General features: G+C 40.4%; 1 protein-coding gene across 1 annotated transcript in view; it reads right to left on the bottom strand.

The window, feature by feature from the left end:
* The window catches only part of EPHA4 (EPH receptor A4), a 48,130-nt gene extending 33,450 nt beyond the window's left edge, over positions 1-14,680 (bottom strand). Inside the window, exons 1-3 of the mRNA XM_069975358.1 lie at positions 14,473-14,680; positions 10,985-11,052; positions 8,650-9,313 (exon numbers count right to left, since the gene is read on the bottom strand). Coding sequence (XP_069831459.1) covers positions 8,650-9,313; positions 10,985-11,052; positions 14,473-14,566 — 826 coding nt within the window. The 5' untranslated portion in view covers positions 14,567-14,680. The remainder of the gene's footprint in view (positions 1-8,649; positions 9,314-10,984; positions 11,053-14,472) is intronic.
* Between the last annotated feature and the right edge of the window lie 2,502 nt (positions 14,681-17,182).

The raw sequence follows: 17,182 nt of genomic DNA, 5'->3' as shown, positions 1-17,182 counted from the left end.
ATATAGTTAAACATCTGACATACAAGGTGCCTTTCAGCCAACTGCATTGTGTACTGGTCATCTGCATTGTGATACAGGCACAAAAGGTATGGATTCTGGTGGCTTTATGGATTCTGGCGGAGATCTAGCTAGAAGGGAAGTCTTTATTGCGATGTTCTCTTTAAGGCAATGATCCCCTTCCTTTGACTCTAAAGGAATTCTTGCAAAATTCAGCAGGGAGGTGTAGTTTGCAAGCGAGAGAGAGACACACACACACACATTGATAATCACTCGTTCAAAAGAAAACGTTATTTCTTCTGGAAAGCTATTGAGATGTGCTTACTCTATGAGTGGACGTTTCCAATATGGTCCAGGGCTACCTGACAAGTTGTTTTCACAGCTATAACCTTTTCTACCTTTATTAGATCTCAGAAATAACAAGCACAGCAGTCTGTATGACAAACGTGACAGACAGGTCTGGTTTGCAGAACATACTATGACAAGATTTTATACATTGCATAACACAGCCCATTTCTTTCTAGCAATATTTATTGTCTGCTTTGTTGTTTCATCCTAGCATCTGTTCTCCTTTCACAGTGATGACTAGTATGTTACCACCACGTTCCCATTCCCATACATCTGAACTGTGTGTCAGGGCTCAAATATTCCAACACTTATAGTTTCAACACAAACAAAGCAGTCATCTCAGTGCTGAACCTCACCCCAACTTCCTTCCTGGGTAAGCAAATAGATGGCCACTATCCAAGGTGAAAATTGGATGAGTATCCTCTGTCTTTGACTGCTTCACCTGCCCGCACTGGAATAACACATTACAGGACTTCCTATTTAGGGTAATGTGTCTGTCATTTAGGTGTCACCAGTAACATCCATCATGTACTGTACTAAAGGCCTAATGGCCCCCAACCGTGCCTGGGAGGACAGTAGGGAACTGGGGGCGTGAAAACTGTGTGGGCCTATTTACAAGGCATAATAAACATTGCAAATGTAAATGGAGTTCTCTTTACTGCAACTAGACACTGGCAAATCCTAGGCTACCATGTGGCTGATCAGTCATCTGTGAGTGACCTGTCAGGGAAAATAGATTCTGCTGATCATGCAGCACACGCTCAACCTGACAGATCACATTGTTGGCAGACAACAGTCTAATATTTAAATGATGGTTGGTCAGAATGGCAAAAATCATCTATTTCCTCAGACTTTGAGCTCAATGGAATTGTCTGGGGGCCAATACATTTTGTATGTATGCCTGCAGGTAGTGTAAGAATATTAAAGAAGCAATACTCACCCCTCCTGATCCTCCACAGCTGTCGAGACCCTGCTCATCACGACTACTTCCTGGTTGTTGCTGATGCTTTCCCCCTGCAAATGTCCCACTCAGACAATCACTGACTGCTGAGCAGGGGAGTTCCTGTAGGAACCAGGAAGTAGTGGGGACTAGAAGTGTTGGTGCGGCAGATGGATGGGAACAGGACAGGTGAGTATTGCTTCTTTAATAATATTATTATTTATTATATTTTTCCCCTCCAGACAACCCCAGACAGGAATAGATTTGAATGTGGCCTATACCCTAGGCTGCATTGGACAAACTTTTAACATCGGTCAACTTGCTTGTACTTTTATTATATATTATGTAGCATTATTGCACAAAAATGATAGTTGATAAATAGTAGCAGCTATAAATATAAACATATTTGCATTATACAGTAGACACACACTATTGTAATACCTACGTATGCAAACACATACTGTTAGTTTTCTTTAATGTCTAAGTTGTAAAAATAAAAACCCAAAGTGCCATCACACTTTGTACCAGCCTGCAGATATGAATTGTTAGGACTCCCTTAGGGAGTTTAAAGGTGAAAATAGCAAGGAGTTCTTATCAGCAAGTAGCAGTAATAGGAAGAGCCTGACAAATACAGAGGAAGGAAGTCGTTTTTGTTTTACTACAACACAAAACATGTACTTAGCATCCAGCATGGGAACATTATGAGAACATGCAGGTTCTACAAAACATAAAGAGCTCAGTCCAGCGTCAAAGGTGGCGCAGCCCTGACCCACCCTACTAAGCTTGTTACACCCTCCACCCAGGATTCAGGGCTCTGAATCACCGGACACTTCATGTATTGTATGTGGATAAACAGAAGATCTCCTGACCACAGCCTAGTTATTACCTATGGGACAGGGACAACAAACCTGAAACGTGTGTGTGGGGGGGGGGGGGGGGGTGAGGGGGGGGAGCCATGTCCTAGATGTGTTTTACTGCTTTCAGCCTTTACATTCTAGCCACTAAACATACCTTTAAAAGAAGATTTACAGGCTAAAACCGAGGGAAATTGCATCATTTGTGGCTAGACACTTGTCTAAATGAAGATTTACAACGCACCAAATTCTAGATAAAACATGAAATGGAACCTTTTCTAAGTGGGTCACCAACACTTCTTCAGCAGGGTCCTCAAGTTATTAATACCGGTACTTAGGAAACATGTAGAATTATAATAATAATAATGACATCCTCTTTTCCAAGCACAGACGGATCATCTGGGCTATTTCTTCCTATATCCAATGCCAGAAATCTGCACTGAGGGTGAAGGTGGCACAGTAGAGAAAGGAGAGCGCCAAAAACATAAAGCAGATGGGGGTGATTAAAAAAAGAGGCATAGGAAAACAGAAAGAGTATTGATTCAAGGGAAGCATTGACATGCTAATTTATTTGCAATGGGCCCGCTCTTGTTTTGGTCCATTGCTGGCACACTCCAAAAAGGAGACGGATTTTCAATAGTAGATGAAGTCTGTTATTTTTTTCTTTTTTTTTTTTTTTTTTTTCACTTCTGAGCTGCTCAGGCACTCAGTAAACTTGAACGGGAAACAAACTAGCTGGAGGGGGGAGCACCTACGGGACATTGGAAAAATCCCTTCCAAAACAGTCACAAAGCAAAACTGCTGAAAGCTAGGAATATAACTCACCCCTCATAATTCCTAAAGTCTAACACTTGTCTCAGCTTTTCCCCTCAACAGGAAATATGTTGGAAAATTCATTATGTTAGCAGCGCCACCCATTAATACAATTGTGGAAAAGAATTTCTTTTTTTGGGGGCATAAGCCTGAATATTATGCTTACAGATGAGGGTCAATGTTATGGCAAAGTACATGGCTGAAAGATCACAGCTTAGGGGCCTATTCCACGGCCTATCGCCCGATTTGGGCGATCATGGCTCTGTGGAATAAATACAACGATCAGCCACTGACAACGATCATCGGCTGATCGTTGATACAGGTTTGAATCTATAATTGTCGGGCGCCGACCGTGCATCGCTACGTGTAATAGCGGTGTGCCGCCGGTGACTGACAATTTACATTACCTATCCAGGCTGCAGGGCTCCTCTTGTGATCTGCTTCTCCCCGGGTCCCTTGCGCTCATGCTTCAGAGCGGCCTGTCTGAGCTGAGTGAGTGATTGGCTGAGCAGCCTGTCAGCTGAGACAGATCGCTCTGAAGCTGGAGCGCGCGGAACCCGGGGAGAAGACCACAAGAGGAGCCTTGCAGCCTGGATAGGTAATGTATAAAGTTTAAGCAAGGGCTGCAAGGACATCGGTAACGATGTCCATGCAGCCCTTGTTAAACGATAATAGGGCCGTGGAATAGGCCTAGTAAACGAACGCCGATCTAGCAGATTGGCACTCGTTTACAGTTATTATTGGGCCCCCATCGGCCTGTGTAATAACACCCCTTAGACAACTGATTTGACTATTTGGTAATTCTGGTTTCAACTACAAGGGGTATTTTCATCACTAAAAGTTACGCCCTCTCCAAGGATAAAAGATAACATGGTTATCGGTGGGGTCTGACCAATGGAGCCCTAAGACCAAAGGTAAAATGCACCCTAGAATAGGCAGAGTGCACCACATGTACTCAGTAGTGCTCCATTCATTCTCTATTTGACACTGGAATACTCCTTCAAGCTGCTATACACTTTGGATAATTGTTGGCTAAAAGCTCCAATTTCAATGGGACTAGCCAGCCATCTAATGTATATGGGGGCCTTCTTAACTCTCCACCAATGTTGGAGGAGATAAGGACTGGGCAGTTGGCTTACAAAGGCTGATCTGTTTGTTCTTGGGGAGATAGGAAGTGTCTTTCCACCAATTTATAATTAAAAACACATACACAAGCATGTGTATGGGGCGATCGGGCAATATAGATGTCGGCCAAAAACATGGTTGGTCAAAATTTAAACTGCTTTTATTTTTACACATCATATACATGAATGCATAGTAACAATGTTTTCCAGCGATCCTGAAATATTATGGGGCTCCACCATTGGAGCTCCACCAGTTAAAATATAGACACACGTCTACCCAAGTTCAAGCAATGGAGGGGGGCAATGTGGATGAAGAGGAAGGATATGGGTAAGTTTAGATGTTGATACCCAATGGAGTTTTTTGTACACTAGGCTTTACTGAAATATTTGGGTTCATTGAACTAGGAGTAAAGAATAAATACAAGGATTAGCGTTCCCTGGTTAGCGCTCTCTCATCTCATGTGTAGGCCATATCAAACAATGCTGAACCTAGACTCCAGCTATGGCACCATGGAATTAACCCCCTTTTTACTCAAGTTTTCGCCAACAAACTGCTTTTGATACGGACTGCTAGGACTTCACGCTGATAGGAATAAAACCCTTAGATCGGCTCAGCGAGTCCGTTTGGTGTCCTAATTACTGTTTATCCTGTGGTTCGCCCCTTATTAAAAAGAGAATAAATGCAAACCCCCACAAACCTCCCTCCTTCCAACAGGAAAATCTCCCATACCCATGGCTTGCTGCTCTATAAAATGAAAAATAAAGAGGGCACACTGGAGACTATTGTAGTCCCCCCGAAAAAATCTCTCAGGAGGTGGGAGAGACGGATTTTAAAGGGCAGAGACAAACTTTTGCTTTCAAACACTACCCCCTTCTGAACTGGTGAATGGCGTCTATTTGCATTTAAGCAGGACATCCCTCAAAAAGTAGGAAGTTTAGGCCCCAATCTTAGCTAAAATATCTTGATCTCCTTTGTGGCCAGATAGAGCAACAAGCAATATGTGCAAAGAATCATATCCAATATGTAACCAAGCCAAGAATAAGAGAAGCTCCACGGACAGCTGACAATCTCCATTCAGAAGGACTAGGGAACAATAGCAAAGAAGATACACATAGAAATGGTTTCCTAGACAGTATGCGGTATGAGAGATGATACTCATGAATATTCATGATATCAACATGTAGTTAGGCAAATTATTGTTTGCAAAGTTGAATATCATTCACCTGCTGCTCCATTGAAATTGGTTCCGTTTGTTACTAAGCAAAGTTTCTGATACACATGAATGGGTAGAATGGGTATTTATTTGCTCGTATATATCTTGATATAAGAACAAAAAACATCATATCGCAATACTACAGAGACTGTACAAGAGAGAATTCAAGGGGTAGTTCAGAATTTTCTTTTTCTTTCGATTGAACTGGTAACAGAAAGTGCCACAGATTTGTAATTTACTTCTATTAAAAAATCTTAAGTCTTCCAGTACTTATCAGTTGCTGTATGTCCTGCAGGAAGTGGTGTATTCTTACCAGTCTGGCACAGTGCTCTCTGCTGTCACCTCTGTCTATGTCAGGAACTGTCCAGAGCTTTAGCAAATCCCCATAGAAAACCTCTCCTGTTCTCCAGACTGAAAAGAATACCACTTCCTGCAGGACATACAGTGGCTGAAAAGTACTGGAAGACTTGAGATTTTTAATAGAAGTAAATAACAAATCTCTGACACTTTCTGGTACCAGTTGATTTGAAAAAAAAAAATTTTGTTGCTGAACTATCCCTTTAAGGGACCCATACACATAACAGCAAAGTCACTAAGTTTGACTTCTGTGTATAGTGGACTCTCCCACAATAGATGGGAGAAAGTAGGTTAAAGCATATGAATTTTAACCATAGATAATGTTTCACCTTGAGGAGAGCACCAGGCTTATAAACCATTTAATGCTCCACTTGTACTTCCGGGAAGAAGGATAGCCAAAGCAACTCTCTGATGCCATGTTTTAAAGGTAGCTTTTCCTTGACTCCTTTTAGAAGCCTCAAAACATTAGAGATTGGGGATTTAATAAACCATGGTAGATTTGTTCTTTGAGGAGGTAAGCCACTTTAGATATCTGGCCCTTTATCATTCTCCCACTAAGGACACATGCACATCAGTTAAACTGAGCATACAAGTGTATGGAGAGGACAGGGGGAATAGCTGAAATTCAACAAATGCTATTGAACGTGTACAGCCACCACATATTGTACTGTATTCATGCTGCCTTCTTGTGGTGATGGTGATCCTCTCCACACTGCTCTCCATGATAGGAAATTGTAATTTATATGAACACCTTTATGTTAGAAGGACTTTTCCGCTCCTATATAATTAGAAATATATCTGAATAACTTCAGGTCAAGCACAGGAGAAAACTTCATGATTGTGATCAGGTAATTGTAGACATGAGAGCTTTGTATTTCACTACTTGACCCAAGATCAATGTGTTGCTGAAGCCCCTAAACCAATGAAGTAACTTTCAAAGGCCATCAGGTTGGAGATTCTCCAGCCCTGACCCCTGTCCACAGAGAGTCCAGGGCTTTGTCAGACTGAAGATCTTAATCAATCTTTGGCTGTGACCAGGGAATGACAAGAGGAAGATGGATGAGGGATTGAATGACCTCAGGACCTCCTTCTTGTGTTCAGTCTGCTTGTGTCCAACCTCCTACGGACAGTGAAGGAACAACCTGCTAGCAGGGGTCACCACCTCTAGGCTGGTGAATCTTTCTTATCCTCTCACTGGGACAATTCATTTTCTCCAAATTTACGCCCATAGCTTTCATCCGTATAAGATCTATTACCAAAGTGGACATTGAAGAGGGAAATCCCGAGAGGTTGAGTGAATACGGATAATTTAATATCGGGCACAGTGCCCTGACATCATGGAGTGAGCAAGCTAGCAGGGACATGATACAAAGCCAGCCAAATGGTGTCCGGCCCGACAGATGCTGCAACCATCAAACAAAATTTTTACCAACAAAGCTCAGACCATAAGGCCATACCAAATGAGAGGCATAAAGTGGTAGCGAGTACAAAGAATATATCTGTAATATACATCTGTGTGAATACGTCTCTTATCCTTCACTATTTGGTCTAGTAATGATGGTCTTAATCAGAGGTTTCCTCACAACGTCGTCTGACAAAGGGCTGAAAGCCTGGATCAATTTGAGACTGCTGCCATAAATGCTTTACAAGAGAACTGAACCCGAAGTAATTTGCTTAAGGACCTGTGCTGGGATTATGGCACTCTGGGCCACAAAAGGGTGGCAAGACTTAAAAGCCGTTCACAGTCCTTTCAATTAAACGGATCATGGGCAACCTGTTGCTTCTTAGAATGCCCTATTCCACTGGCAGGACAGTGTTGTCCTCCAAAGAAAGAATTATCCCTTTGTCACTTCTTAACACACACACACATATATATATATATATATATATATATATATATATATATATATATATATTAATTCAACAAACTAGATGTTATACAATGCCAACCATTGTGCCACACACAATTCATCCACAACTTAAATTTTGATTCTGAACTGAGCAGAAGACAAATGTTCCATCAGGTGTATGAGGTGTAAGCATTAGCACCACGTTGGTCTGAAATCCCCCAATGGGTCCAATAAAAACTCTAAAATTCTACACAAGTAGATAAATAGTACAATGCACACATTGGGAAGTTCACCTGGTAATGGACATCATGTATTTTTACTATTTTTGCTAAAATTAAATGATGGTTCCTTTTAGTTACTTGTGACGGCTGCTGTGACTTTTATGTGTCCTCCCTTTTGTCTTCCATAATGCACCTCGCAGGCAGGGGTTCCTCCTACACTCCTCCTACTACACTATTTTTTGTCTTGTAGCTTGCTATGATTAAGAATCTAAGTACTGTCTGAAACCCATAGTTAGTCTGGTCATTCTCATATGTGCACATCATGCTTTCAATGAATTCTTAAAGTTTAATGCTCCTAACTTTTATCATGGCTGCTGCATATTTTTCCTAATGTGCTTGTTTCCTGGTCACTGACCTAGTACACTTTTCTTAGTGCCCAGCTTTCCACAGTTCCACTATCCCTGCTACTCATATTTTAATAAAACACTTTTCACCTATTAAATAAGAAGTAAAACATATAAAAATATTGGTTAAACCTATCAAGTATTGAGGCCTTATAATTTTTCACAATATCCTGTATGTTAGTAATATAACCCCAGATAGTAATCCTCTACTCCTACAAGACAGCGTTGTTGGCATTTTACTCATCCTTCCTACTTATGTACTTTTTAGATAAGACAATGGTTAATTCATAGTCATATGTCCTCAGCCAGTACTTGAGTATGTCTCCCTGCCTTCTGCCATGCCATGTGTTCACTCTACCTTCCTTGCCAGCCCTTGCCACCTGGACCTCTTGGCCTTGTGAGCACAACCCTTCTGTCATCAGCCATCCCCAGGGATTGGATAATTAATGGCTTGTTTCTATTCCTCTTCTGTCAGATTCAATTACACAGTTTAATAGAAGATGGAAACATCCACTCGGGGTTCTTACCTTGACACCCTCCACTGCGCTCTTCATACCCAGCATTACATAGGCAGTTCCCAATAGGGACCAGCCACTCTCCATCAGCCCCACAATACATCTTAGGCACTTCTTTCTCTTCTGAATTATTGACACAGGAACCCCGAACTTCCACCAAAGAGGAGGTATCAGACCCTGTAATGGTATCAGGGAACTGGGCCAGGTTTCGCACAGTCAATGGACATTTCTTGTAGAAAACACGCACTGATACAAGAGCGATGCATGCTCCCACATCCTGGAAAGCCAAGTAGAAGCCCTCCATACTGAGCGGGCCTACATCTCTGACCTCTGTGTTGAGTTTCATAATTCTGTCTCCAATGTCCACCTGCGTGAAGCTCTCATCGGCTGCTATCGTGTCAATTTTCACATATTGCGTTTCTCGAATATAACGTTCCTTATCATTGTTGGATTCATAATAGTACAAATTGAATGTCTCTTTGCATGTGCCCATCACTCCAGGCAAGCTGTTACAGTCCCTTAAAGTGAACTTAATCTCAACATACACTCTTTGTGCCCCACTCCGTGGGATCCAGTCAGTCCTTAACCAGTTGTTCTGGCTTGGTTCCATGACATTGCAGACTTGATAGGTTCTGATAGGCGTATTCTTCTCATCCATAATGCTCACTTCTTCCCACTGCAATAAAATGAAGAGTTAAAATTTCTATTTTATTTCTATTTTTTATCATTGCCATAATAACAGATAGTAGTCGAATCACTGACTCATTTCTAGTGCCTCCTGTTGGACACAAAGGCGCACTGTTTAGTTCCAGACGTCAAGCTTAGCGATAAAAAATTAACCCCTGCCATCAAAGTGCTTCGGCACAGGATTCAATGGATTATTCCTTTGTCACTACGTAAGAAACCATCAGCCACACTATTAACCAAAATATATTCTAGTTAAGAAAACCCCAACTTCAGCATAAAATAATATTCATTTATTCACTGGATAGACTGGGTGAATGCTGAGAAAGAACACATGCCACCTACAGAGGGTTTCTGACTGTCCATGTACTATTAAATTTTTCACTAGCAGAATAAAAATAGCCTGCATACGTATGCGGGGTTTGGAGGAAATTGTCATCTCCACAGGGAGACAGGAGAGTGGCAACTGGAATCGGCATCACTTAACTATTCCTGTAGCCCTGACAGTCTCCATATTATCAATAACGCAAGACGTTCATATTATGTCACGTTATAGTTTACTGTCAGGATTATATGTCTATTTATAATACACGCCTGGTGCTGCAATATTTGGCTGCAGTAAAATCCCTAACTAAAAAAACAATGTATTTGATGAATACATATCTGATGCCCAGGTTAAGAATATAATTTAGGCACAGGACAATGCTAAATGATGGTTTTCTAGAAATGATGGGACAAAGGACCAATACTGGATTATCTACCAATCTGGGTCATAAATAGGTGAATCTATTTATCAAGACCTTTGCTATCATAAAAGAAAGTTGAGGTTTATTGCATACATTGTCTCTGTTAGAAGCCTGGAGATAAAGGATGATGTTCCTGAAGGTCATAGTGAACAATGATTGGACAGAATGCACCAGATCTGTAAATGTATCATTCAGTCTCCCCAATCTCTTATACCGTGTATGTGGGAAAAGGACAGACTGCTTCTAAACAAAAGCTCCATAGGCCACGGCAATGAGAAGCACAATGTCTACTGCAACAATCAAGAAGCAAATATGAGCTGGGTACAGTGCCAGCTGCCTGTCACTCATCCTGGATCCTGAGCTGCTGACATCTGCTCCGACCATTACATCAACTGGAGATGTGCTCAGAATCCAGAGGCAGAGCAGGTCACTTGTGTCTTATACAATTAGGGCTATATTCCCTTGATATTGGGGCCTTCCATAAGGGAATCTATTTTACACCTTGCGTATTCAGTGCCCTGACATGCGTAACAATTTCAGTTCAGGAACTGGGGAAGTCTTGTTGGATTTCTTATTCTTAATCAACAAAAATAAAACAAACCTCATTAGTAATATTACTGACCGATCGGAGATCATCCAACGTCTATACAAAAACTTAGTAGCAAAGTTCCTAAATTCCAATAACTATGTCATGTTGCCTATTATTGATAATTGATACAAGACCATCCATGTTTCACAAAAAAAAAAGGGCGGTCATTGTTAACCAACTAAAATATAAAGATTTAGGCCCAAAAAAGGTAACTGATATGGTAGACTGCAGAGGTAATAGGCAATTCCATATAATCAGCCTCCGAGACTCACATCCCATCACAATCATCCCATTACCGTCCCTTAATTGCACAAAATCAAGAACTTACCCCTCCTTCTAAAGGACTGGCTATCCAGCCAAGTTCTCCCTGTACAGACCTGGAATCCAAGAGGGTAACTGAAAAGAGAAGAGCATGGATACTTGTGAGTGACATGTACAATGGAGAAGGATTTACAATAGTCTAGGAGATACTCCATCTTGGGATATTGCAGAAAATTGGTCAGGTCTGTAAAGGCCGTCCTGGAATATAATGGCTAACAATAGTCAATCTGCTCCATTTTGGGATTAGACTTAAAGTTGCATCTATCCAAAGATACAATAACTCTTGGTAATTGCTCTAAACATATAGTACTGTATAACATATATAACATACAGCATCCTTTCCCTGTATATAAAAGCCTATCCATCCAACAAGCTAAACCTAACTGATTTTCCAGATAAGTTCCTTTGTTTAAAAAACATTTTTTAAAAACTCAATGGCGTTAGACCATATAGTGGGATGTATAGAATACGTATCTGCCATATATGACTGGGAATCCTCGACCTTGTATTTATACACTGGTCAATATTTACATATCATATTTATAAATAAAGACAGAGATAGATAGATAGATAGATAGATAGATAGATAGATAGATAGATAGATAGACAGACACACTTGAAGTCTTCTCTTCCCTATGCCATCTAGGTAGTAATGTGTCTTATTTTCCAGTATTCTTCCAAAATGTATACCAAATTTCATTGCCTTTCTTTTCAGGAACATATCCCCATCTCCTGCATTCACTCTGCAGCCCTGAAATCTCCATCCATCTAGATTTGTATAAGGTAGATGAGAGATACAAAGGGAACAATGGGTCTCATTTTATACAAAAAGAGGGAATAAGGGGAAAGAGAAAGGCAGACGTGACCAGCATTCACACAACCTCCAGTGCAACTTTATGGCTGCCAAGTTTACCATGGGCATAAAGCTCAGCAGCTTACAAAAGGCACACACACCATATAATACCTGCACAATGTACAGACGCACAATCCTGTCCTATATCCCATGCCCTGCAGATTTATATGATATGTATAGATGATATGTATAGATATGTATTCAAGAACAGATAGATAAGTATAGAATAGAATCAATAGATAGATTCAGTATACAAATCTACAAAGTAGCATATACTGTATACACCATGTCTGCAGATGCATACCACCAGACTCTCTGTACAAATAATGCAGAATGTCATTGATCCCCTTATATGTCCCTAAATATCCCTGAACCCTGCACTATGTGATCAGTCATGGCAGCCAGCTCACAGTCTACAGGACACCATTTTATATATGGCTAGATTTTTCATGACATTTGTGCAAAGGAAGGTTCAGTGTAGTGCTATGTGTGCTTAGATACTCCCAGTATAAAACCATATGGGCTTAGATACTCCCAGTACAAAACCATATGGGTTTAGATACTCCCAGTACAAAACCATATGGGCTTAGATACTCCCAGTACAAAACCATATGGGCTTAGATACTTCCAGTACAAAACCATATGGGCTTAGATACTCCCAGTGCAAAACCACAGGAGCTTAGATACACTGTAATAGTAAGCAATGAGTCCTTTGCACAAAGCTTTATGTCTAATGTACCCTTAGCTACACCCCATACAAAGCTACATGTTATATATCCTAATATCTGTGTGCCTCTAGATACACCCAGTATACAGCTACATGCCCTCAGATACAATGAGGATCAGGTATGTTCAGCAGTCTGCACATCGCAGGCTATTACTAATAGGTTACGTTATGCTGGTGAGTGGGGAGCAGTACCGCGCGGTGAGAACAGAGGCTGACGCCCCGCTGAGCGCTCACACTACGTGCCCTCCTCAGGTGGGAAGTATCGCAGCCCTGCAGTGTGCACACTATGCGCAGTACTCCCACTACTCATCCCCATACACAGCATGCAGCCTAACAGTCCATACAGCCTTCTCATAGACATCATTCCCTATAAACATCATTCACTCCATATAGTTACCAAAGTAGTAATCAATAAACATCATCCATGCTAATATTCATCATTCATCCCAATAATCTAGTTATATATATATATATATATATATATATATATCTATATCATCCATCCTAATAATCTAGTAACCAATATATACATAATCCATCCTAATAATCTAATAATCCATATATACATCACCCATCCTAATAATCTAATAATCCATATATACCTCATTTATATTAATAATCTAGTAATCAATATATTCATTTTAGTGGTAACCTATAACCATCATGTATCTTAGTATTCCACATACAAACCATGTAGCCGAATAATCTAGTAATATATATATACTGTACACCATATTCTTCCTAGTAATCTAATATTCGACCTCTACATCCTATATCCCACTACTCCATACACATCATAGATTTTAATAATCCAGTAATCCATACTTACACATTCCATCTGATATTACACCTACACATCATGCATCCATGCAGCAATAATCCATGTACACATCTATTACCCCAAGTATCATACATCCCATTATACACATCTATTAACCCAAGTATCATACATCCCATTATACACATCTAATACCCCAAGTATCATACATCCCATTATACACATCTATTACCCCAAGTATCATACATATCATTATACACATCTAATACCCCAAGTATCATACATCCCATTATACACATCTATTACCCCAAGTATCATACATCCCATTATACACATCTATTACCCCAAGTATCATACATCCCATTATACACATCTATTACCTCAAGTATCATACATCCCATTATACACATCTATTACCCCAAGTATCATACATCCCAGTAATACACATCTATTACCCCAAGTATCATACATCCCAGTAATACATATGATGTAGCCTGCTAGGATCTCACATATAGTAATCTACTGATCCACCTCATAATCCACCTATGCCTCTAATACAGATACTCACATATACTCACATATACATTACTACATATACACAATGCATTTAGTGTTCTGGATACTCATCCTACCCCTCTAGTAATCCACATATAGATATAATAATAATAACCCACATGTTCATGAACCCAACCTGAGAAAACTTCTACAGTACTGTACATCTAGTCTTCTATGGCAGCTTTCAGCCCACATATACACTGAACATGCTAATAATCCGCATGCACAATAGTAATCCATGTATGCACCGGGCTATACATCTAGTACATGTAGTAATCCACATTCATAACCAGTATAAAATCCGCATGTACATGGAGTAATCCGCATGTACACCGCTGGCTGTGCCCCTGTGCCCGGGCAGAGCTGTCAGGCAGTGTGTACAGGGACCACAGCGACATCCAACTTCTCGTCCATCCACAGGCGACATCTCGGCCAAACTTTGTCCTTGTCCGTCCACCAGGAAACTTGATGGTGTAGATCTCCATAAATCCACCTTATTAGCAGGGTGACCACTATTCCAGAGCCGGGAGCCCAGAGGATCCGCGGAGCATAGCAGCAGATCGCCACCGATCCCAGGCTTACCTTCACTGGCCGGATAGATCCGAGATCCTGTAACCGCACAACTCAAGCCAAAGAGCAGAGAAGACAAGATGCAGTGGCCAATAATCCCAGCCATGGCGGCTGCTGCTGCTGCTGGTGGAGATGATGAGGATGATGATGAGGATGATGGGACTGCACGCTCTGTGCCGCTCTACTTCCCTGCAGGATCCCAGTGGAATAAATGCTTCAAGTTTTTAGTGCGGCTGCAAGACATTGCCAGGGGGGCGGGGACTCGGGGCTCTCCTTCACTCAGCCTCCCCTCAGCCAATCACAGGGAAGGGGGCGGGGAAAAGGGAGACAGAGAGCGCCGAGACCCGCCCCATTTACCTGGACTGGCCCGTCATAGCCAGACAGAGGGAGAAGAGGGGAAGACGGAGAGCAATACCGAGAGGGGCTCATCACACTGCTGCCTGCCTATTAAATAACACTGCTGCCTGCCTCACACTGCTGCTATACACTGCCTGTCTATCTATCTATCTATCTATCTATCTATCTATCTATTATCTATCTATATATCTCCTATCTATCTATCTATCTATCTATCTATCTATCTATCTATCTATCTATCTATCTATCTATCTCCTATCTATCTATCTCCTATCTATCTATCTATCTAGCTCCTATCTATCTATCTATCTATCTATCTATCTATCTATCTATCTATCTATCTCCTATCTATCTATCTCCTTTCTATCTATCTATCTATCTCCTATCTATCTATCTATCTCCTATCTATCTATCTATCTATCTATCTATCTATCTATCTATCTATCTATCTCCTATCTATCTCCTATCTATCTATCTATCTATCTATCTATCTATCTATCTATCTATCTATCTCCTATCTATCTATCTATCTATCTATCTATCTATCTCCTATCTATCTATCTATCTATCTATCTATCTATCTATCTATCTCCTATCTATCTATCTATCTCCTATCTATCTTTCTTCTATCTATCTATCTATCTATCTATCTCCTATCTATCTATCTATCTATCTATCTATCTATCTATCTCCTATCTATCTCTTATCTATCTATCTATCTATCTATCTATCTATCTCCTATCTATCTATCTATCTATCTATCTATCTATCTATCTTTCTATCTCCTATCTATCTATCTATCTATCTCCTATCTATCTCTTATCTATCTATCTATCTATCTATCTATCTATCTATCTATCTCCTATCTATCTATCTATCTATCTCCTATCTATCTATCTATCTATCTATCTATCTATCTCCTATCTATCTATCTATCTATCTATCTATCTATCTATCTATCTATCTATCTTTCTTTCTCTCTATCTATCTATCTATCTATCTATCTCCTATCTATCTATCTATCTATCTATCTATCTATCTATTATCTATCTATATATCTCCTATCTATCTATCTATCTATCTATCTATCTATCTATCTCCTATCTATCTATCTCCTATCTATCTATCTCCTATCTATCTATCTTTCTTTCTCTATCTATCTATCTATCTATCTATCTATCTATCTATCTATCTCCTATCTATCTATCTATCTATCTATCTATCTCCTATCTATCTATCTATCTATCTATCTATCTATCTATCTATCTATCTCCTATCTATCTATCTATCTATCTATCTATCTATCTATCTATCTATCTTTCTTTCTTTCTCTATCTATCTATCTATCTATCTATCTATCTATCTATCTATCTCCTATCTATCTATCTATCTATCTATCTATCTATCTATCTATCTATCTATCTCCTATCTATCTATCAACCTATCAACTGTTGCCCTCTGCTCCCTGCCTGCCTTTCTGTCTATCAATCTGTCTATCTCATCACTAATTTTTATTAACCCACACACTGCTGATAAATAGCACATATAGCTTGTCACACCATAATAGACCAGTGTTCTCTCGCCTGTGGCTCTCCAGCTGTTGTAAAACTACAACTCCCAGCATGCCCGGACAGCCTTCGGCTGTCAGGGCATGCTGGGAGTTGCAGTTTTGCAACAGCTGAGGAGGTACTGGGGAACACTAACATATACAGCATGATGGGAGTTGTGTGTTTATCCATAGGTTGGGGAACCCTGAGGTATACAGCATGATGAGACAGGTGGAGAGAAACAAGTTGGAGGACCCTGATGTATACAACAGTTTTTCAACTGATGGGGATCTACAGGTTGGGGAACACAAATATATATTGCATCATGGGACTTGGAGTTTTGGTAAAACCCGCAAACCTAGTGTATAGAGCATGATGGGAGATTATTAACATTGTACTTAGTCATGTGATCTTGTATATGACCTACAGTGTCATTCATCTCCTCTACAATCCGCCACATAAAATCACATTGTGAGCCAGAATCCTTGTGCATTGTTAGTAAAGTGTTAAAATGTAGGAGACAGCAAACAGGCATGTTAGGGATTCCCCTATAAAGAATAGGACATCTATGTTTATATCGTAACGTCGCTCATCAGGACATTTAAAAAAAGAGATAAATTCTGTGCTTCTTGTGTCCATGACCCCCTGAGTCTAGACATTGGCATCTTAGCTCCTTGGTGGTAGAGGAAGTGTAGAATGTAACAGCAATGTGCAATGCTATTCACACCTGGACTTCCCCAGCTTTAGCTTTGCCCTAGCATGTCACCCAAGTGCAGCCATTTCCTCAGTGTCCCTTGTCATTCTCCTCACTCTTCACA

This window comes from Dendropsophus ebraccatus, chromosome 6, assembly GCF_027789765.1.
Source record: "Dendropsophus ebraccatus isolate aDenEbr1 chromosome 6, aDenEbr1.pat, whole genome shotgun sequence".
NCBI lineage: Eukaryota > Metazoa > Chordata > Amphibia > Anura > Hylidae > Dendropsophus > Dendropsophus ebraccatus.
The sequence above is the reverse complement of the archived record's forward strand: the minus strand, read 5'-3'. Positions and strand labels throughout refer to the sequence as shown.